Consider the following 24,341-nt stretch of genomic DNA (forward strand, 5'->3'; position numbering starts at 1 on the left):
AGCCTCGAATGCAGGGAGAAAGCGAATTAAATCTGGGTCTCGCTTGATTAGTTGAGTTGTCCTTGATTGTGCTTAAATCACAGAATTAGCGATTAAAGATGAAGAGCTCTGAATACTTTAGTTATCCATTCAGTTGAAAAGGGCTTAAGAAAACAATCGATGTTATATTACATTCAATCATACTTCGCAAAATTATTGAAGTTATAATCATTAAAATTCATAACCATTATCAAAATTACTACAAGTGGAACCTTGGAAAATAAAGAAACAGTTTCTGTGTAATAATATTTTTATTTTGAATTTTATACAACACTTTTATCAATATATAAAAACTATAAAAATGATATTATATCTACAAAAAACGCAGAAAATTTATGGCCTAAATTACAATATACTGAGGATGAAACAATGATAATATGAGACGTCATTATAGTATAGGTAAATAAATTACAGCCAAAATAAATTGATCACCTGTTAAATGCATAAAAAATATAAGGTGGACTCAAACGACTCGTGTACTTGGCAAGTACACAATTATTAGCCTAGTTTGCAAGTATACTAGCTTTGCGATGGCAAGCAGGGCGCTCACAAGTACACGAGCCTGAACAGACATGGCAAGTATTGTTAAAAACCTTGACAACTGATTCAGTGGTGTGACAGTTAATATGGATAGAGATCGTCCGGAAAATCTCGTTGTTGCTTCCGCAGCATTTGTTTTGATGAGCTCTGCTTATTTAATGAAATTAAAAAAAGAGAGAAGACAGTGGATGGTATCATTTAATAAAAGTGGAAACAAATAAGTACCTGTATTTAGAATGAACTAAAACAGCACTGTAGATACAAAAACTGAAAAGAAATATATAAATCTTTTTTGTAGTTACAGCTTCAGGTAATGTGGCCATTAGCGAATCTTATTTTTTTCTTAAGTTCATTTATAGTGACCTGGACAGATATGTTATCTTGTATTATTTTCCAAACATCATTAACTCTGCATTACGATGTATATGTTCTTTATGTTTGGTCATCCAAATGACCGGCTCATTTTTATAAAAATAAAGAAACTGCAACACATTTATCAAATGTGCACAATACTCTTTTGCGTCCTTTTCTTGGTACGTCAGGTTGGGCGCCAATAAGTCCGTTTATGGCTGCTAGCCTAAACATCTTCAACGTAAGCGATTGTCCATCAGATCTACTTTTGAAAATAATAAAGGCGCTTACTAGCGATACGTCCAAAAAATACGGTGCCACCATTTCTTCGATTTTCTGTCAACTTCATAAATTGACTAGCATATCCATTTTGTCAAAAAAACCCATGTTAGCATTATGGTCCTTGACTAGTATTGGACAAACAATGTCCTCCATAGTACTATCTTTTCTCTTTCTAGACACTTCCAATATGTTCGAGATTATGATAATTACTTATAAACAAAACATCCTTTCGGTCTTTCCATTTCATAAAAACTGTACCATCTTTGCTAACTCGCAAATCCGACTCCCCTCTTGCTAATTGCTTGTCCGCTATTAGATCCGTTGGTGTGTTCTGTCTTCCCTTTCTTGCTGTTCCACACGCGTAAATTATGTCTTCGCGTAAGTTTTTCATTAGTTCTACAGAATTGAAGAAATTGTCGAAATAAACTTTATGGCCCTTTCCTACCAATTTACGAGTAAGATCTTTTACGACTCTAGCTCCTATTTTTTGTTCTGTCGAATCAGCAACTTTTTCTGTATAAACATCGAACTGGCATACAAATCCGGATTCGTCGGCCCTGATCCAGACCTTGTAGCCTCTTTTTACGGGCTTCATTGGTAAATATTAACGTAAGGAACTACATCCTTTAAATTTTATCATTGACTCGTCTATTGCTTGATTTTCTGAGGGATTATAACAAGCAAAAACGATTCTGATAGATGATTCAGTAAAGGCCTAAGTTTATATAGTTTGTCATAGTTGGCCTCATGTCTTTTAGGTTGAAGAGAATTGTCGTTTAAATGCAAGTTTTTGAGTAACCACACAAACCGATCTCTTGGCATACAAAAACTAATATACACATCTAGCTCTGGAAGACCAGTAGTCTCTCAGACTAGGAAGTTCCTTTATTCCCATTAGTAAATTCATTGCTAAGAATACCCGCATTTGTTTGTGTAAATCTATTCTCGTCACCGTCGCTATTTTGGACCGCATATAGATTGGTTTGAAAGACAATATTATCAATAAGGTCCTTTGTAAAGAGTTGAAGAAATACATCCGTAGCAGAATCAATATTGTCTGGTGTATTGGGGCCGACTGGTTCATTAATTTTTTTTTTATAGGGAATGCAATTTTGGGAGTCTAGTCCAAATTGTATTTGAAAGAAAATATTTCCTTCTACGTATATTCAACGGAGTATCATCAACGTCACTCTCATCTGCTTCAATTTGATTTGTCTCTAAGACGTACTCAAAAAAGTTTTCCACTGAAACGGCGTCTTCAAAGATAATCGGAAAGACTCTATATCAAAAATACTTTGATTCATATTTGTTGTTAAATCTATTTCCTCATCGTCATCGGAGCTGTCATCAATATTTGAATCTACATTAGATGGAATGTCTTCAATAAGAGTAAAGATTTCCTCTTCAGACATACGTTCCAAATCGGTATAGGAATGTTTATTTTTGTCTGGAACAAAAAAGCATGCATTTGCCTTGTGTCCCAACACTGCCACCATCATAATTACAAGGTGTAAAATGTACTAAATTCATCATATCATTCAAAACTCATAAATATTACAGCACCATCAACCACGTGCTATTATAAGCCACTGTAAACATGCCACTATAAAAATATTACCAACGGTCAGCGAAACAAAATTTGATGTACGAGTCGTTGGTGGGGATCTCGACAATCCACGTATTGACTGTGTCTAAGCGCAAGGAATACCAAGCTACAGCATAAAAATTGTTTAAAATGTGTCTTAACGCTTAGCCCACCAGTACACAAAGGGTTAACAAACTAGAGGCGAGCATATTGACAACCATTTTGTACTTCGAACGAAGTAGTTTATCCAGTAAATATTTTGCTGTACATCATATACTTTAGTGACGTTATCTCAAAGATGTTAAATAAATAATAAACCTATCGTCTCAACATTTTCGTGAAAAAATAGTTTTATTTTACATTATCTATATAAAACAACATACATTAATCCTAACGCTTAATGCTACTTAACCAACAAAAATCCATGAACGTTAGCTAAAAACTTATCAAAATTATCTCTAAATTTCAGTTTAGGCAATCGATTACCGCTCATGTCTACATTCAGTACCAAGTTGTTAAAAGCTGCTGTCAATCTATCTGCCGTCGTGGGATCTGATTGCATTTGGATCAAACTCTGCACCAACATTTTATAATCGTCTTGGAAGCAGCACATAAGGGCGTATATACAGGTACTAGCCGAACATACTGTGTCTGTATTGATTTGATGAGATAAAGTTAAGTCTATTACTAATTTTAAGAAAGGTCTGATGGCTTGGGCGAATGGTTTTTGCACCAAATTTTTTGTACATATGTACGTTGCCATGACCTGTATAAAATCCAGGGAAGCCTGGACTATATCTGAACCGAAATTAGTCAGGCCCAACTCTATGGATCTTAATAGAGTGTTCAGAAGTTCAGGCGGTAAATTGCATATTTTTTCCGGGTAAATATCATTAATAAGCACCAACAGTCTATAGTATTGAGCACAAAGGCTTGGGTAGTTCAGTAAATCTCTAGTCATCAGCGGCATAATGAAGTTTAAGCCGAAAAGTGAGACGTCAGACGCCACCACAGAGATTTCTTCGGTATCAGTCTCGGTGCATAAGTCAACACAGTCTTTGGAGAGAATAAAAGTGAGCAGATCTAAAATAAGAGCGAGATCCTGGAAGCTGCTTTCTTCGGCGAATGTTTCAGTTGTGAATCTACCTTGATTGCACTTCGCATACGCCTGTACAGTTGCTAAAGAACTTTCGTATAATCTTTTACTATCTAAAGGGGTAAGGTAACACAGCATGTACTTTGCGCATTGTCCAAATAGCTCTAAAACGAGCTGAACAATTACTTGATAATTATGATAAACCGTAATAAGAGCCGGCAATTCGCTTAGTATAGGTGCTAAAAAATGAAATAATGCTGTCGAACTAGGCATCAAGGAGCCTTTAGCGATTCCTATAAACGCCTCCAGTAAGTCTACAACAATTTTTTGGATTCTTTCCTCTTGGTATATTCTAGTAAAGTTTTCCTGTCCCCAAACGGCTTTGAATCTTTGTTGTAGAGGTGTCAAAATCAAGTCATAGTATTCGTTCATGGAATTTTGTAAGCTATCGTTTCTCGTATCCAAGGCTACTCCGGCTAGAACAAATCCTTTACAAAGGCCTCGGATGATATTGGGTGGTAAAGATCCAGGTTCTAGGCTACCAAATAGTTTTATCAGGTTCCGCATGCTTTCTGTTCTTACTATATGCGAAGACCTGTAAACAAAATACACATTAAAGATCTGTTAAAATATAAATCTTTATAAACAGATTTCAAGGAGATTTTTTGATACACAGAGATACTTAATATACTCAGGGGTCTTTCAGAGTGATTTAGACATAGGATAGCCCTCACTGTTATGTTTAAATTGTTTACTAAAATTGATTGGTCGCTGATTAATCGTGGTGGCAAATAATTGATCGATAGGGTGAAGAAATAACTTGTTAGATGAAATCTCTTCACACGTTCTTTATTGTGCTCTTATGGTAACTTATGGAAACATACTACCTGTATAAAATTTTAACGGCTTTGCCCAGAGCTTACAGTGTTGCCGTCTGAGCAAATAAAAGCTTATGGTAAGAATCTACTTCACCATAAAAGTGGTGTAACTCAGTTATTTACCATTACTGAGTTAGACTTATATTCGTTTTGTCTATATTCAAATCAAAAAGCAAGAAAAATGGTGTAAGTCAAAAGTCTTCTCTTAGTCTCATAGATGGCAGCATCAGTTTGATCGACAAGCGAAACCACTCACATCATAGTTAAATTGTGGTGTAAGTCTGACTTACACCACTTATCCATCAGCAAGTGGCAGTTTTTGTTATTGACTGTTGAGTATGGCTGACGACGTTTCCAGTATGTTAAGTGAAAATAATAGTCAACCTACTGTTTATTCTAACTCAGGACCTCAGAAAATACAGTTAAGTGGCATTATATTTACGTGTACTGATGAAAAGTTCAACATAACCACAAAATTTGTATTTAAATTTTGGTTCTTAAGTTTGTGCGGTTAGTACACGCATTGTTTATACACAAAATTGTCGTAATCTGTGTTTACTTTTCATTTAGACGTAAAATTACGTCTGAAAGGTATTGTCAGTTATCGCTAAAAATGTTTACTTATTTTTATTTCAGACACTATTGTCGAGAACAGTGTACCTCATACACATATAATACCCGGATGCAAAACAAGAGCATGAAAAACCATCACGAACTCGGGAAAAGACAGATGAGTGGTAGTGTAGTAAAAAAAAACGACCAATATTAAGAAATACGGGCAAATAATGCAGTACTAAACATAGTAAAATACTATCAGGTAGAAGTATTTACTAATAGTAACAGTTTTTGCGAAAAAAGAAATGTTTGCAACGAATACCAGAAGAAGCACGTACTCATGCTTTTAAATAATTTTGGAAAAAGGTTCCTTTAATGTACAAAATGCCTTTATATTATGTGGTTTAATAAAACAAAGCATTCCTCAACAAAGAGTTCCAAAGCTCAATCACGTCCTACAAACTCGGTTAGTAATCAATATTACATAAATGTACAAGGGCAAACCATCATTTAAGATATCTGATGGCCGCATGTCGAGGGCTATTAAAAAAATGCAAAATAGAAACGAACCTGGATCTGACTGCAAAGGTAGTCGCGTTTCTGTCAAAAAAATTCACGATTTCTATCATAATGGAGTCACGAAGACATAAATCGTTCCACTTTACACAGATGGTTAGCGAAAATTTTAAAAGTGCCTGCAACCTCAGAAAAACAGTCATAGAAAGAAAAGTGAATTGCGATAATGAGCCACTATCGTGGTTAAGTGAATATTATGAAAAAACGAGATATTAGTTATTTCAATTATCTTATTATATCTGATTCTCTTGCACGCGTTGATGATTCAGAACCACTGACAGATGATGAGTTACACGAAGTTAATTTGATGTTCTGTATCTTTCTCTGTCCAACAAACTTGGAGAAATAGTGGAGTGTCATTTCAACTCCAACCCCTCTTCTAAATCCCCCTGTATAAATTAGTTCAATATACCTCAAACATGTTTGGAAAAACATTTATGCTTTCATTATGAATTTTTTGCTAATACGAGACGAGAAAAAAATACTTACTTTTGTTTCACGCAGACAATATCACAGAATAAATCCACTGTATCCCGGAGCAGTATCGGTTCTGATTGAAAATGAAAGAGGTTTGACTGAATTTTTGACAACACATAAGATACAACCAATCTAGCGCCTTGTGTGTCTTTTCCTAAGCATCCTATTAATGTCGGACTCAGCTAAAAAAGAAGAAAACATATCAACAACAAGGTGTATAATAAATATTATTCGAAAATACTAATAGTACGAGATCCCACTGCAAACTTACTTCGTTCATAACATACAATCAATCTCACAATTTTTAATGAAGTAAACAGTTTCCTTCAAGCACCAGCAAGAAGCGCTACTATCTGACTTGACAATGGCAAGTGTAACCTTGCCGAAACGTCGTCAAAATAATGGTTTTTCTCAAAACAAAAATTTTGGAATAGTTAACAACTAGCTTGTATGTTTCTTCTCTTATCTGACCGAGATCTTCAAGTGTTACAGTGTGAACGAGATTTCACCCCATTCCATTGTTTTTCACTGCTTATGTATATACACTCATGGACAAAAATATCGAATATTTTGGAATATTCAAATTTTTGTTTTTTCAAAATAAATTCTGGTCAAGCAAGTCATTTATTGTAAAATAGAGTTTATTTTAACAATGTTTAATGAAAAATTTTAAGTTTTTATGCGGAGAAAATTTTGAAAAAAATAAATGTTTAATATTAGGTAAATAAAGTTATTTTGCTTTAAACTTAAATGATAATTTAAATTGCTTAAACAACTGGTTTAAACTGAAAGAAATGCATGATCAGTAACGTGTATTCCCCCTCTAGCTCTTATTACTGCTTGCATCTTTCTCAGCATGCTTGCAAGTAAATTTTGGACATATCCTTGGGAAATTGCATTCCACTAATCCTGTGCAGCAAGCCAAAGCTGCTCTATCGTATTTGGAACGGGATTTCTTTGTCGTATGCTGCGTTTTAGGTGATACCACATGTGCTGTATTGGATTTAAATCCGGGCTAGACGGTGGCCAATCCAATCTTCGAATTTGGACCTCATCAAGATAATTACTCACTATGGCAGCAGCATGTGGTCGAGTATTATCGTGCATTAACGTGAATCTTTCATATCCAATGTAACCAACATATGACAAAACATGATCTTGCAGGATGTTTTAAACGAAAGAATCACCAGTCGTCTCGTCACGTACCTCCCAACTAATACCTTCCCAAAGAATTATGCCATTAACTTCAAAACTAACGGTCTGGGCGAGACTGCAGCTGGCGAATCGTTCTCCAACTCTTCTGTAGACGTAGTTTTGACCATCTGGCTTCCATAATAGGATTCTGGTCTCATCAGTGAAAAGAACGTTTTTCCAGTTGTCGATATTCCACTAAATATTTGTTCTTGCAAATTCCAAACGACGAGCTTTATGATTTGTGACGGAGAAGACGTGGAACTTTGGCGGGGCGTCTGGGCTTTAAGTTTGCTTCTTTTGATCTTCGTCTAACTGTTTGTGAACTCACATTAACTTGTCTAACATTTAATAGCTCATTTCTGAGGTGCATCGATGTCAATAAACCATTTCGTGTAGAATTAAGAACAAAAAAAAACGGTCATCAATCGCGGTTGTGCACCTTGGACGTCCTGACCAGGCCTTCTTACAAAATTTCCTGTTTCGCGGTACCTTTTTAGAGTATTTGAAACTATAGATTCAGTTCTGCTGAGACGTCGTGCGATACCTTTTTGTGAATTTCTTTCTTTGTACAAAATTAAAATATGTACTACTTGGACTTCATCGCAGTACCGAATTGGTGGGATACTTGTTTTAAACTTAGTTAAATCAAAACAATATTTAATTAAATTTAATAAATTAAACTATAAATAACCGAATTAGTATGATTTTTCCTTTACGTGAAGAAGGATTTTTATGATAAAATGTACGAATGACACTAACCACTGAATAAACATCAAAATATTTCAAACCAGTTGAGTACATCAGCCTATTATATGAGTATTATCAGTAATCTAAAATTATTTTGAAATAATAGTGACTACAAAAAAAAATTGGAAAATTCCAAAATATTCGATATTTTTGTCCATGAGTGTATATTAAAAAGTAAAAAATACGAACTTACCTCTTCGTAATAATTTTCAACCGGCAACAGATATGATAAACACCATCTCTTCAAGAACCACATGGCCGTGGATCCTACTTCTGGACTCATTAAATGCTTTAACTTAGCCGAAGCCGCGTAATCTTCCAGGGTACATAGATTCATAACATCGAAAAGTATTCGGATAACGTAATCGCATTGTTCCAGGTTTTCGGGCTGCGAAAATTTTGTCTGAAGAGCTTCTATTGCGGCCATAGAAGCTTGTAATGTGGACTGTTGGCCTTTATGTTGATCTAAAATATTGTATTTTGGTATTAAGCTGACGAAACACACAACGAAAAAATCCATAGACATATAATACAAGATTAACTGAGAGTTGCAACACTACCAACCCATTCCGCCAGCGCGACAGAGGCAAAGCAGTCCCTGTATCTCTTTCTAATTTGCCAAGTTTTCGACCACGTGACCTAAATGACCAACGAGAGGCCACGAATGGGCCAGCAAACCCGGTCCACTAGACAGAGATGGAAGGACTCTTTTGCGTCAGTTTTCTCTGTCTCACTGGGAATTGTAGCAGTCAATCTGTCTTATATTACACGTCTATGACAAAATCGTTGAATATAATTCGTGCACATAACCTAAATTTTCTTACCTATTGAATATTTCATAATGGCTGACGGAATCATCGGCGTCTCTCCATCGCTATCCATACAAATAATATGCCCAGAAATTAAAGTTACCCAGTGGATATCTTCGAATAGATCGGTTAATCCAGCGTGTTGATTCAAATTTATCGCACCCTTTTGCATCGATAGTATGTGGTAAGAAAACTTCGTTATACGGTCTTCAAGTAATCTAAATCGCAAGTAGTAAGAGTAAAAAATATACAAAAGTTCTTGAAATTGAAATGCTTAATTTGTTATAATGGGTGTTTTTTTAGAAGTATAGAATCTAAGGTTGGCAATACTTTTTTTGATGACAACCATTTTGACAGCTGTCAAGTGATTTATGTTTAGTTTGGTTTGCCATTACAATATGAATGGACTGACGCCTTAACAAAGCTTCCAAATTGTGCATATTTATTTGAGAATTATTAATTTGTTCGAAATACGTATCGCGTACTACGTTTATTTTATGACGTAGTCGTCCTTCAGAGCAATTGATTAGATAAGCGATGGAACGTTTTCGTACCACGTTTACTCTAAATCATAACATCCACAGAGACGTCGTATAGTGCGTACGGAAGAAGTTATTGCTCTTACAGACTGTAGCATAGAGGTAGATCCTAATGAGTCCATCTCCCATCGTGCAGAAAAATTGGACCTGCATCTATTCACTTCATGGAAGATTTGCGAAAAGCTCTTGATTTGCGTGCTTACAAGAAAAATCGTGCAAGAATTGAAGATACACGATTAATGCTGTATTTGATCATCAGAATGTGCAGACCATCCATAAGGTTACGTTAACACACCGTTATATCAGGACTATTTGGTGTACTTTATGGGCTGCTGGAGTTCTTGGTCTTACTTCTTCAAAAATAATGCTGGCCAGAACGTTATAGTCAATGGTGACCGTTAAAGAGTCCAGATCACTAACTTTTTCGTTCCTGAATTGAATAACCTTGATATGGAGGAGCTGTGTAATTAAAAACATGTTACACAGCTCGTGTCACAATCGATTTATTAAAGAAAACGTTTGGTGACCGTATAATTTCATATTTTGGACTTACGAATTGGCCATAAAACTCGTGCGATGTAAGACCACTAATAAATCTGATGACGAGATACACGTACAGATTTCTTCAACTGCATTTAAAGAATTGGTATAATACCCAAATATTGGCTAGCCTCCACATTCATAACAGTCCTTCAGAAAAAAAAATTTTAAACGCTATAAAGAGTATAGCACGATAAGTTAATGTGCCGTATATTAAAACTATTTCTGGAAGTTATTCACACAGCACTCACAGCAAAAATTGGATCTCTAGATAGAAAAGATTATCTTTGGAATAGAGCCACTTTTATGTCGATTTAAAAAATGTATCGATGTATTATTCCATTTTAAAGTTCTATACCCATAAAAAACCATTTAGTATCATTAATCAGACTTAAAGTTCCAGTGTATTTACATTTTGTTGGCACATGTCTAATATACTTACTTGTACAAAACCTGTAAGGAATGGCCTGGCACAACTCTACCGAACATTCCTATAACCTGTAACTGATCTTTGTATCTAACTCTGTCGTTATCTTCATTATCATCGTCTACGTCTACATTACTTCTTCTACATCCATCTGGTGGCGCTAGATGGCACTGAACGTATTTATTAAATACTTGTTTGGCGCAGTCTTGAAATTTGTCGTCGTAATGTGAGTGTGAGAGGTCTTGTATTAGGCCGGTCCAAGCTTCCAACATGTTGTCAAATGCGTCGGTAAAATATCGGTCCTCTTCGTTTTCCTACAAAATTTAAAATAAAACGACTTTGCTTTCCCCATTTAATTTTTTCCCGCCTGATTGTGGATTTTTTGTCACGGATGAGAGGCTTTATTTCTCATCTTGTAGATTTTAGATTTCAAAGAGCCTCATGTTACCTGATTCTAGATATTTATGGCTTTAACGGACAATTGTCCTGCAGCTGGAGACATAATGATGATATAGAGTATAGAGAGAACAGTAATACTGAAAAGGTATTGGACAGCCGCTAGAATAATGTTCAACAAAGGGATGAAACGGATACTGGAGTCAAGACTGAGAGATGAGGTGTACCTAAATAGAGACCGTCCATCAACACGAAAAATTGATGATCTAAAACGTTACCAAACAAACTAGATGCAAGCCACATAGAAAAGAAAATAGTGGCTAAATGATGAGGGAGAGCTATGTTCAGATTAAATAATGGTGATGCATGTTGCTCTGTTGACTTCATTCTGAGTCCATTTTTCTAAGGCTTAAGTAAACTATACTGAATTTTACTATACTATACTTTTCCCATTTTCCCAACATTTTTGACTTTGATATTTTTGATATTTTATATATTGTTGTGAATTCTTCTAAGCGATAATTATAATTAGTAATTGTGAATGTGATAGTTGTAATTAAGTGAGGTTTTAAGTTAAATAAAGTTAGTTAAATCACGGCGTGCTTCGCTTTCAGTCAGTAGCGCACCTAGAATTTGCCTCGGGGGGGGGGTTTGGTTATTATTATACGAAATCTTATTTATGATGTTGATTCCATTTTGAGTCCTTAAAATGTGTGAGTAACAGTGTCGGAATAGGGTCATGGGGAGGGGTTTAACCCCCACCCGCTGGGTGCGCCACTGCTTTCAGTATCAGCATCTAATGACTATATTCCTCCAAATTGTATTAGGACTTCCTTTTTATGTTCCAGTATATTTTTTTCACTATTCTTGTCCTGAATAGACCTTCTTTTCCGTTTTTTAACATCCACCAGTTGATTTTTGTGGTCCTTTACGATATTTTGGTTTCATTTCGCCTTTTTACTTTGACGTTCAGCACAAGCAACTTTGCGACTTACATTCACTTATATTTTGTTTTTTCGTCTTGAAATAATGTATTTGATACTTTTGTCCAAGTTTATATGTAATAAGTTAAGTTTCTCTCTTTTGAAAGAATGTGTAAACAATCGCCATATCTAATGCTGTTGCTAATCATCAAAATCTTCACATTGCCTCTTAGTTTGGTCAACATTTGCATTATAATCACCTATTATGACTCTTTCCTTTAATAGAACATCACTGAGTATGTCTACCAATTCACCATAGAAAACTTATCTTTCATTCTCGCCCAGACCGATTTGAGGACCATACAAACACAATATTCAACATTTTTTTATTAAGCACAAATTTTACTGTCGTTATTCTACATATTACTCGTTGTCACAACTTCTACTACGTTATCTTTAATGGAATAATTTCTCTATCAGCAATTATACCAACTCCATTCCTATTAGTATTATTTTTCCCTAAATACAATTTGTATCTTTCCCTGTGTTCCTCTGAAATAATCCTAATCCGGAAATCCTAACGGGAACTAAAGGTTTTTTGGGGTGATGCGGTCTACCCTGATAATCTTATGACGATTTCCCTCTCAAAAAAAGGTCTTCCCACGACCCGCCTGCCTGCGTAAATAGAGTGGTCACTACCAAAGAGCTCAGAATTCAACAAAAAGTAACGACGCGAGCATTTCCTGCTTAGAACGCACAGAAATCTTTAAGCCAGCAGTCATAACGGGCAAATAATTTTCACCGACAGAATTATTACATCCCGCGTCTCGCAAACCATTTCTTTTTTACTTTGTCTACGACGGCAAGACACACTACTCTTCTTCTCAACTACTGTTGCGATTATTTACAAGTGAGTGGTTCTCTATAGTTCTTTTGTCACTAATAATTATGTTGAATGGTCCCAATTGATTGTTCTTATATTTACAACCATTTACATTTCATTTTTTACTGCATAATTTTATATTTCCTGCATAAATAGCCAGAATGATCGCTAACATTAGAAACGAATAGGCACCAAAAGAGGAAGAAGCTATTTTGGAAAAAACATAAATAATGTTGTTCGCAAGAATATAAAATACTTACTATTTCTTCCATTGCAGTCCCGTCGCACAGATGGCAAGTAATTCTTGTAAATTCATCCAATAAAGTATCCTTCATTCCATCTGGTAACTGAAAAATGCAAGGTAAGAAAAACGTAATTAACTTCTTCACGATATTTGACAAACCCAACGCCTCCTTATTTTTTATGGTAACACTGAAACACAGAAAAAAGTATATCAAATAGTGTTGTCTTAAAATAAATCAGTATGTTTCTGACTATTTATAACCAGGCTTCCGAAAAACCTGTAGTAAACTATCTTGAAATTGATATGCAAATATGCTGTAAAAAACATGCATCTCATGAAATATGACATATCTGAGTAAATCGACGTTTTTACATTAAAAGGCGCCTTGGAAATGGCTGCATCTTTAGAGGTTGCTTTAAATAGGATTTTTATAGAGGCGTTACATAAGGAATATTCAAAACAAAAAAGGAGAACAAAAATCGATAGCTGAGAATGAAATATTAAAAAACGATAACATCGAGGAAAGCTGGGAAAACTCTGAAATAACATAATTAACACAGCAACAAAAGCACTTTTTTTTCGTCTTTTATGAGAAGGGGGGGGTGGTGCAAATGTTCGAATGGCCACGATGATATCCGAGACCGCGAGCAGGTGTGCTAAAAAAACACCCTCCTCAGTGGTGAATTACTGGCCGGATCGCCCTGATTGGGACGCAACATCGGCACGGCACATTCACCCCATCTTTCATTCATGCACAATTCTCACACATTCTAGCACTTTCTCATTACGACTGAATTGTTCTCTCTCTCTTTTCCTCCCTGTTCATGTTCAATCTAGCCCCTTCTCATTCTGCCTTATCATCTTGCTTGCTCCTGGGCACCCTGAATCCCTTCGGGTCGCCTTTCTTCTTGTTCCTTTCTCTCCAACGTTATCTTCACCTATTTCTGAACTGCTCTCCACCGATCTGACGATCTAAGCATCTCCTCCTCCAGTTCTGTGACTGATTGCACCCTACTTCCTAGCTCTCTGTCAAGCAGGTTCCTTTCATCTATCCATCTATCGCATACATACCAATAGAATGTGTGAGACAGTATCCGATATTTCACAGTACAGGCATTTGTCATTTTCTGCCTTTCCAAATCTGTAAAGGTATGCCCTGAAGAAACCATGTCCTGTGAGCATCTGCGTCAGAAAGTAATCCAAACGCCGGTGCCCGCAGTTCATCCATCTTCTCAGATTAGGAATCAGCGACTTCGTCCACTGCGCCACCATTTTCATCTCGTCTCATTCCTCTTGCCACACCATTATGGACACTGTTCTATGTGCACATGCCATCCTCAATAGACTCTTCCTATCTGCTCGGGTGAGCTGCTTTCTGTACGCCTTTGTTAAAACTGCAGTACTCCAGACAGGCGCAGCGTAAAGGACAATCGATTGTACAACAGAATGAAGGGTTCTCCTCCTATCAGTTTTGAACTCTCCGATGTTGGGCATGATCCCCCCAACGCGGTGGATTTCACCGCAGCTCTTTGACTCACCGCCTTTACGTGCTCCCCCCACTTTCCGTTTTGACTCAGAGTCGCCCCTAAATACCTAACACATTTCTTTGAAACCACTCCCTTTCCTGCACATTCGAATGTTATGCCGTCCCTTTTCCTTGGTCCATTAAGAACTATAGCCTCGGTCTTAACCGCAGCCACTTCTAGATTATGCATTTTCATCCATTCCTCGACTTGGTCGCATGTACACTGTGCACCAAATATAAGGTCCCGCGTCCTGCGCCACTACCAGCATAGCGAGGTCCTAGGACCGACCGCTGCGACACTCCAGCCGTCACGTCAACCACCATTCCTTTTTCTACCACAATTTTCCTTTCTGATAGATAGTCAGAGACCAAATTCATCAAGTACCTCGGACACCTTCTCTTTTGTAAAGCCTTCATTACCTCTTTCCATTGAAGTCAGTGTGTTGAAAGAATTCCGGACATCAAAGAACATTAGGATTGCCCACCTCTGGTTAACCCCCACCCCGCGAAACTCCCGGAAGACTTCCGTCAGCGCATCCACCGTGCTCCTGTTCTTTCTGAAACTGTACTGCCCTGGTGACAGCCCGCCTAACTCTTCAATCACTGTGTCTACTCACCCTCTTAGAAGAACAACAGAAGGCTGAAGACAAAAGTGACTCTAGAGGTACAGTGACATATACAGTGAGGGAGTAAAAAGCTACAACCCGTTAAAGTGATGGTATTCGTAAAATACCGCCAAGGAAAAGTGTAGAGGAGAACTGTCCGTTGCAATATCTCAACTTCTATGGCATGTAGAACCTTAATTTTTTTTAACTGAATGTATGAATTGAAGTTGATGATAGCGGTCGCGAACCAAATTATCAAAATTAAGCCACAAATAAAAAGTTACTTAAGTTCAAAATTTGTTAATATTTTAAAGCAGATTTTTTTCATGCGATTGAGTGTATTTTAATGCTCAAAATAATATCAATACTTACTTTGAGATGAGATTAAAAAATGACACCAAATAAGAATGCAGATACTTCAATCGAGTCTCATCATTGGGAAGAATGCCTCCAGATAAAGACGCTAGCTGGATCAGACAAATTAAGGAATGATGCGCCAGTTGGTCTATATCTCTGACTTTCCAGTATATTTGAAACATCAGAGGAAGAAAATCGGGATTAAGGACAATCTCAGACCATGATTCGTTTAGTTTTAAGGCTTCGTAGATTGACTCATATATTCCAACTATTTTCTTGGGCAGTGCACAGGAGTTAAAGAAAATATATAATAAATATAATTAATATTAATAATAACCTAATAATCTAAGTCTTGGTGGGTAACTAAAAAATAATTTTAAAAATGTTAAAAAAAGGATATGAATTGATGACACATAAGCCCATGTTAAAACACTTTCTGTAATTTTCAGCAAATGTCTGGAGAGCTCCAACAAAGTGTCAGAATATGGTGGATCATTCTTCACAACTTCCGACAGAAGGTATATACAAAATTGAAAAATTCTCTTTAAGTCTGTTGCCTCAAATTGTTTCTTGGCTTTGAAGTGAACTTCCCAGGTAAGTCCTACATCAGTCGATTTTACTGTCGTTGCATATTCTTGCATTAAATTGGATATTATGTTACATCCCAGAATTTTCTGAAACAAAGTGTTACTTTTATATAAAGTACAGGTTAATTCAAAGTAACTTATGTGTGTGTGTGTGTGTGTGTGTGTGTGTGTGTGTGTGTGTGTGTGTTTTGTTTTATGGCACTGGAACTAAGCAAAGTAACTTATGTTTGTGAGTTTTAGAAAAACTGTGTCTAAAATAAGATAATTAAAAAATAAAATATAATGAACAACTACTTTCATAAATTAAAAAAATATAATGATGCTGGGCATCCCGACGTGAAATAATTGGCCTCCTACACCGCCAAATTCAGAATTCGATCTCACTTCCGCGTTGAGCTGCAGAACGAAAGTGTCATGAAAATTACTCTCGCCAGGATGTGAACTGTCTTGACCTTAAGCGAGCTATTTATTTCAAACTAAAAACACTTCGACATTATCTCGCATGCCTTGATTGAAAACTCACGGTATTATTTTAAAATTAGTGTGGAAGGAAGAGGGAAAAACAAAATAAAAGGACAGTGATGTCTTTTGCCAGAGGCAATTTGGCAATGTAAATAAATATTTAGATTATGTTTATACTTTGTTAGACGCTATTCTTAGACGTCTTAGAAGTTTTAGATGCTATTCAATAAAATGTTTAATAAAAAGCTTATGAAATATTTATGATATACAGAGTGAGCAAAAAATGCTACACATTCAATTAAGTTCGTGGATTCTGGAGGTCCAGGAGCATTATCGATAAGAAGAGGTACTTTAAATGGGAGCAATTTTAATGCTAAATACTACAAAACGGTTAGTAAACCAGTCCGTGAGCAATGCTGCTGTAATGTGTGATTTGCCCTCCAAAATACTGGTAGTCTGTTATTTTTATATTTAAGGTTCAAGGTTTTTAAGGTTTCAGGTCCAAGAGGCTGTGGATTCAGAGACTTATACACCAGCATTGGTTTATAAGTTACAATGTTACAACAAAATAAAGTGTTAACTTGTGCACTTGTTAACTTTAAAACCTGATACAGATTTCTCATTTTCTGATATGAAGATATGAGCAGGAATTTTTTTCCAAAAATAGCATTAAAAACTTGTTCTAGCTTACATCCCTCAATTTCTATGAGTTCTTTAAGTTCAGCTGGATACAGGTTGGCCGCGTCTTGAGCCGCTGAAGCTGATTCTCCAACAATTTTGTCGTTATGTAAAGAAACTTGTGTTTGAAATCTTTCAAACCATCCTTTACTCGCTTGGAAATTAGAACATTTGTTGTCTTCCTTTTTTAAATTGTCATAAAGATAAAGAGCCTTTTCTTATTATATGTATTCTAATTGACACCCTTGTTTTTGTTTGATCTTCGATCCAAAAAGCCAGTGCGCTTTCCATTTTTTTCAAGATTTTCAATGTACACACATGTTACTTTGTTACTTAAACTAGCACCACACAAACACTGGAACGAATAGTTTTCTCACTCTTTTTAATAGTCCTTGTAGTAAGATTCATTCACTTTAAATTTCTTTGTGGTAGGTACTTGCAAATGATTCGCCTGCTGCTAAGCAGTCTAATTTTTTTCTAATACCAACTGATTTTTTTATCTAAATTCTTTACACATCTTTCCCTTTTAGTAAAATCTTTACCATCCCTTTCAGATGACAACATTTTTCAGTGGAAAAACATTATGTATGACATTAAAACGAGTACTATACATCATTATTACTACATGAAATGGAAAAAAGTAGATAATGTAAATATCTGTGAATTACCTACTGCATACGAAATGTGCTGCATAGGAGTGATACTGGACACAAGTGAATTACAATCTAAATTGCAAAAAATTGAATCCACACATGAAAACTGCAGAAAAGCGAAACCACAGTTGATGAGTTTGTGGATAATGAGTGATTCCTGTATATAAATCATTCTGTTTCTGATCAATAAATAACTAAAATTTTGTTATCAATATTTTTGTTTTCTTTTTATTCAAAATATCAAAAATCAATCAACTTCATTATTTTGTTATTTAGATTAGCTTTAAATTGTTTATTATGACATTAAATAATTTTCCATGAAAACATGTAAATATTTGGTTTAATTATATTGACATTAAATATGCTAATGATCTTAATGTAGTTTATTTAACTTTTTCTTAGTATATGAGTGCAAGGGAAAAGTTATTGACATATTTGACAAATTTCTTCATTTTAAATGATATATGGTCACTAGAACTTCATCTACACCATGGGCACAAAATCTTTAGGTTTGAAGCGATAGACACCTATTATTGTCATAATTTCAGTGAGAATTTGTTTCTGTTTTCAAAGCTAGTAAATTTGTACAGCACTTTTTGTTTAGTTGTAACAATACAACACTTAGAAGAAGGTAAAAGGAGAAAAAAAATTACCATAATTTTGTGATCCTATTTTAGGAAAAACTTAGGAAAGCCCTATAGAAAATTCTTTTTTAGAAACCCTTTTATAAACTAGTTATACTGCAACCAGTTAGTTGGTTGTAGATATTCAATTCATTCATCAAAACCATTTCAGGATTTGTACCAGCTTGTACAAGTTTAAAGGATAGGTACCATATTTTTTGGAGTCAATTGATAGTCTCTGAAAACTGTTTGTTGCCTGAATTCTAGTGCCTTACAGCAATAAAAGATATGGTTGACTGTTTAAAGTCATGTAGCTTAAGTCACCATGAAGCAGTCCCATCATTTTTCCAGTACACACTCCACCCACTGGATGTGATGATACAGTGCAGTAGTTTCTGTAGAGAATCATATTCTCTACACATACTGTCCCTGTTATATCAGACTTATAACTAAACCATTCCTAATGTGCCTATCTAGCAGTTTTTCTTGTCTTTTCAGGGATATCATACAGGCCTCAGGGAGTTAGCTGTTTCTTGTCTGGTTTTGGTATCAAAACCTGTAATATCATACATCATTTTTTAGTTTATTACCCATTTGATTTTGTCCTGAGTTACCACCTCTTTTGCCACATGCTAATTTTTCCTAGAACCATAAGTTATGGTCTCCAGTCCAATCTACTGGCATGTGTCAAACTGTATTACTTTTGTTTTAGACTCATATTTGTAGATTAATATTGTAGATTAGTTCCAAGGAACAGATTAGACCTAAGGGAAAACCTTATGAGTTTGAGGTCAATAGGTCAGTAATATAAAAAATATTTATACATTATAAAAAAACATAAATTATCATTTTTCCAAACATAAACAAAGTATGACCTATTCCTGGGTTCAAATCAGAGTTGTGTCCCCTTTTTTAATCTCAAAATCTGTTAGGTCTTTGGATACTTTGTTGTATTGGTTTATTAAATTTATTTTGTGTATATATTCACTCTGGAATATGGATACAAAATAGGATTATGAAATATAAAAAATAGGAAATACATACAAAATATATGTTTAATACTAATTATTAAATAAATATATACCTACCTGAATTTTTATTCTAATTCGGTTCAATGAAATTAATAGATAAGTTTATTACAGAAAATGCACAACTTACCTTAGCAGGCTCAGCATTAACAATCAAACTCTCAACTTGTTTTAAAATATTTGCTCTTTCTCTTCCCCCATCATCAATGCTTGCTCTTTTGACCATAATAGCAATAACTTGTAAAATACGATCTCTTACAAACGGGGGTAAATTTCTGGTGGTAATATATTGAAACAAGTATTGCCGGAGAGAAGTTTTATCATTTTCAAATAAAAATGACCACTCTCTGATAATGGCTACTTTTAATACTTCAGCTGCCTCGAATAAGACATATGGATTCTGAGACTTTTCCAAAATATCTCGACATAGTCCATAGGGTGATTTGCTTTTCCTAAAATCTAGGAAAATAGATTCCGCTAAACGTCTTTGTTCGTTTGATATAACATTTGGAGGTGCCTATAAATCACTAACGTCAATTAAACGTATATATACGATAAAAACATTTACGTACCATTATTATTTCGGCAGCTTTCTCCAATTCGGAAATTATATTATCGTTCATTGTAGCGTTTATTTCCAATTACAACTAAATAATAATATTAGAACTTTTTGCCATAACTAAGGTTATATTTTTAGATGCGTACGCAGTTTACATTACATTGTTGCCACATGCAAAGAACATAAATAAACAGGAAACAGGAAAACCTTTGCGAAGTTTGGAACGTTTCAAACAAAGTTCGAAACTGTAGAGGCTGTCTGAAATTCATAAAAAAAACGAAGTCAAAATCATTACACTAATCTTTTTTTTGAGGGTGTAGAATCTTCTAAAGACCGCACCAGTTGAGTCTCTCTAAAGAGATAGCTGGTGTGTATATATTGAAAATCTCTTTTTGGTATTTCGTCGCAAACTACTAAGAATTTCTTAGAATTCATATTTTACCATTTGTTCAGTCTCTTAATAAGAAACATATTAAGAAATTATTCTAAAATGCAGTCCTCTTAGTTTGAACTATATTATGATCTCTGTAAATTTATTTATGTCAGAGATTTATGTAGAATCCTACTTCAGTATTCTCTTTTTTTGTCCTTCCCGCTGTATAAAATCAGTGGCGGATTTACCTTGGGGGAAACTTCCAATGAAACACCAACCAAAAGACATAAAAAATATAAACCCAAAGCAGATAAGACATAAATAATAACTTCACTTAATAATAAGTTGCCTTAATGTTCCTAACTAGCAAGTTTATGGGTTGAATTTATCTGTCTGTGGTTTAAACTACATACATGTCAGCTAATATATTTTTATGCAGACTCTGAACACAAGTTACTTTAAAGCCTGGCAGAGTAAAGTATAAAAGAAGACGAAATAATAATTTGCAGTATCTTTGATATTGACATTTACATTGTATTTTAGGTTAAATGGGTGTCAGTGTCAGGAAAAAAAATTGATAAAATGATCAAGTAGGTATAAAATTAAATATTTATTTATTTTTAAATGTCAAGAAAATTTAAATGTCTTTAGAAAATGCTGTATCCATTTAATTTTGTCAAGCCTTTTCCCCACTCATTTACAAGGTTTCATAAACAACAATGATATTTCTTACATAATAACACCAAACAATTAATTTTAGGTTTGCAATTAAAGCCGGAATTGCTGCCACAGCTGTTTACTACATAAAAGAACAAGGAGTATGGAAACAAAGCGACGAAAGCATAAAAGCGTATGAAAAAATTAAAGAAGTTGCATGTCCCTATGTCAAAGAACTAACATCTCAAATTCCTTATGAGGTAAATTTAAAAAATATATAAATTAAGTGACTACAGTGGCAGTTTTTATGAGTTTACCTGTGCACTGTATCACATACTTATTTAAATGATAAAAGTAGAAACATTGCAAAATTATATATATTTTTGAATACTTGAGGACCTCTAACATATTTTAATTGCTTCAATAATTTAATGTAACTGTATGTTTTAGCTCCCAAAACTGCCAGAAAGTGATGTAGCCTCCTCAATAGTTAAAGAAAGTTGGAATAAAGGTGTTTTAGTTACTTTCAAATTCTTATCTGATTTGCCTGACTCTACCAGAGAGTTAACAGCGAAAGGTATTGATGCAATAAAACAAAATGAAGAGGTTAAAAAACTTTTAAATTCGTCTTCATGATTTGAAAGAAATCATGGTTATTGTGTTAGATAATTTATTAATAAACAATTTCTCCTAAAATGTTTTTTTATTTTTTGCTTTAAAATTATAATATATTTTGAAATCTATGCAGGTAATATAAATAATCATCATGGGTTTAGTGTTGATCATTTAAAAGTAGATATGTTATAAAATATGAAAATATAAATAATTAACAATGAGTTTATTTAATAATTGGGTTTGTTCCCAGGTGAGATATTTTATAAAAACAAGTTGGGCAGAAACAAATTTAATCAATATGCAAAGTTACTAACACAGAGTATGGTCTGTGGTTACTAATATAACTTAGTTAAACTGGGAATTAAAAGTATTTTAAGTGAAATATACAAAATTGGAAATTAATAGCCAGAGGAAGATTCATACACTTCAATATTCATTGAGGGTGAAAAATTTAGAATGGGAATATTTTCGTCTGCTAGGATGATATTTATATTGGAAGCTTGAAACGAAAAAATATTAAGTAAAAATGAATTTTTAGAGCATAAAGTGACAGTTTGTGTTTATTACAATAGGCGAGTCTGGATTTATTATATTTTTAAATTTGTAGACAAACCACAGTATAAATAATGTGGACAAACTTGCAAAATAGTAAGTGACAATATTTTTCTTCTCTTTTCTAATCATATCATAAAACACTCAATTTATAAGAAATAATTGACATGCGTGTGAGATACCCTTTTGATACACGTGTAAGATACACTTTAGCGTTGGTAACCACAGAACATATTTCTGTTCTGAGAAATAATTGACATGTGTGTGTCACGGTTCGTAGACTTTTACGGTCAAGGTTAGTAGATAGATCACGGTTCGTAGACTTACTACGGTTGCTTCTTCCGACTGGGGTGGGGATGCTTGAGTTACGTCACCAGAGTACACAATAATACAAAACCTGTTTATTATCACAGTTTGTTCGTGGTAATTATCTTTCAGTTTATTATTTGCTTTATTATTTATCGTTTCTTAAGTATCTCAGTTTACTTAAGTTTACTTATATTTTTGTATTTGAAATTTTGGTGTTGTTTTCTATAAAAACTTATTTTGAATTATCGAAGAAACGTTATTTATTGTAGTTGTACATCGTACCTATTGTCTTCGTATCTTTTTATAAGGTAAATTAAAACTTTAAAATTTCATTGTGTATTAACGTAATAATAATGTTGATGAAATTTTAGAATGCCATTAGACATTAATGATCAATCAAGGAAAGATATTAAAAAAATGGAAAAAATAGTTATGTAATTCGGTAATTCATTCAATAGTTAATCCAGTATTGATGAAAATTCAGTATACGCGACAAATTTTCAGTTTAAAATGGAGATTGAAGTCCTAGATTTACGTAAATCCTGCATTCATCATCATCCAGCCTCAAGAGTCCACTGCTGAACATAGGCCTCTTCCTCATGTTTCCAACCCCGTCTATCTTGCGCCGCTCTCATCCAGTTTTTATTGACAGTAACATTGGATAAACGCTAAACTCAATCCTGCATTAACTTTGGATAAACGTTAACAACCGGTTCTGATTAATTTTAAGTACCAAACTGCCTACATATCAACAGTTTTCCATAATTAGGTATTATAATCCACTAGACATCTTTATTTCATAACTATATTTACTATTTTCTACACATCAAAGGCATAAAAACAACGATTAACAATGTTATGATTCAACTTACTGTACTCTCGTGACGTAATTTCGGGCTTAATGTTCATTGGTTAGTCGGAAGAGGCAACCGTAGTAAGTCTACGAACCGTGGGTGAAGATACCCTTCTGTGCTTCTACCAATTGTTATAAGTGGTCTGTGGCTTCTACATTCTACATGATTCTACAGACTGCTCAGGCACAGAATGAGACAATAGGATAGTAGTCTATGATGTGTGCTATGATCCGAATCATGGTACAATGAATACACATTGTACCATGACCATGATCCGAATAATGCCGATATTTCGATTTACTGTCAATGTCAAATGGAGTCTAAAAGTATTCGTATGTGTATGACGTTGACATAATAATTTGTCTTTTGATTAGAAATTACTGTTCCTTTTATAAAATTCCTGGACATTTTTCCTAATTAATAATATTTTCAGGAACAGATGCCATTGCAAATTTTTCGTTGTTCGATATAATTTGTTCCTGTTTGAACGGTAACAACTCAGATTAAAAATGGGGGAAGAAGAGCCCCCTTCTAGAGAAACCCCTGCTCAGCGTGCTAGATGTTTTTTCGACGTATCAATCGGCGGCATTAATAGCGGTAGAATCGTTTTCGAACTTTTTACGGATGTGGCTCCGAAGTGTTGTGAAAACTTCAGAGCTTTGTGTACCGGCGAAAAAGGGCTGGGGGAAGAGACTCAGAAACCTCTTTATTATAAAGTAAGTTTATAAAAATATTATAGCGCAGTATTAGATAGGAGGGCCATTTAAAATGTATAGAATGGGTACCTCATGGCTTTAATATAGATGCCTATTCCTAATAGGGT

At 34.7% G+C, this 24,341-nt stretch overlaps 3 protein-coding genes across 5 annotated transcripts in view; 2 read left to right on the forward strand and 1 right to left on the reverse strand.

Moving 5' to 3' along the window:
- Nucleotides 1-282: 282 nt before the first annotated feature.
- LOC140440194 (exportin-4-like) lies at nt 283-20,332 on the reverse strand. Of its 2 annotated transcripts, XM_072530527.1 has the most exons (10): nt 20,172-20,332; nt 19,730-20,116; nt 15,969-16,242; nt 15,584-15,851; nt 13,098-13,269; nt 10,651-10,949; nt 9,145-9,347; nt 8,514-8,785; nt 6,392-6,561; nt 283-4,488 (listed from the first exon to the last, which is right to left on the reverse strand). In XM_072530527.1, exons 1-10 carry the CDS (start codon nt 20,220-20,222, stop codon nt 3,201-3,203), a joined length of 3,384 nt encoding a protein of 1,127 aa, XP_072386628.1. In that variant the 5' UTR covers nt 20,223-20,332; the 3' UTR covers nt 283-3,200. The 2 variants fall into 2 exon arrangements, with proteins under 2 accessions (XP_072386628.1, XP_072386629.1); XM_072530528.1 differs by lacking the exons at nt 19,730-20,116; nt 20,172-20,332 and adding an exon at nt 17,964-18,101.
- Nucleotides 20,333-20,982: 650 nt separating this feature from the next.
- Nucleotides 20,983-21,884, forward strand: QIL1 (MICOS complex subunit MIC13 homolog QIL1). 2 transcript variants are annotated; one of them, XM_072528166.1, is made up of 3 exons: nt 20,983-21,121; nt 21,292-21,448; nt 21,639-21,884. In XM_072528166.1, exons 1-3 carry the CDS (start codon nt 21,114-21,116, stop codon nt 21,822-21,824), a joined length of 351 nt encoding a protein of 116 aa, XP_072384267.1. In that variant the 5' UTR covers nt 20,983-21,113; the 3' UTR covers nt 21,825-21,884. The 2 variants fall into 2 exon arrangements, with proteins under 2 accessions (XP_072384267.1, XP_072384266.1); XM_072528165.1 differs by having other exon boundaries at nt 21,089-21,235.
- Nucleotides 21,885-23,850: 1,966 nt separating this feature from the next.
- Nucleotides 23,851-24,341, forward strand: part of Moca-cyp (nuclear cyclophilin protein Moca-cyp) — a 36,360-nt gene continuing 35,869 nt past the window's right edge. Inside the window, exon 1 of the mRNA XM_072530529.1 lies at nt 23,851-24,234. Coding sequence (XP_072386630.1) covers nt 24,028-24,234 — 207 coding nt within the window. The 5' untranslated portion in view covers nt 23,851-24,027. The remainder of the gene's footprint in view (nt 24,235-24,341) is intronic.

This window comes from Diabrotica undecimpunctata, chromosome 4 (genome assembly GCF_040954645.1).
Source record: "Diabrotica undecimpunctata isolate CICGRU chromosome 4, icDiaUnde3, whole genome shotgun sequence".
In the NCBI taxonomy this organism is placed as follows: domain Eukaryota; kingdom Metazoa; phylum Arthropoda; class Insecta; order Coleoptera; family Chrysomelidae; genus Diabrotica; species Diabrotica undecimpunctata.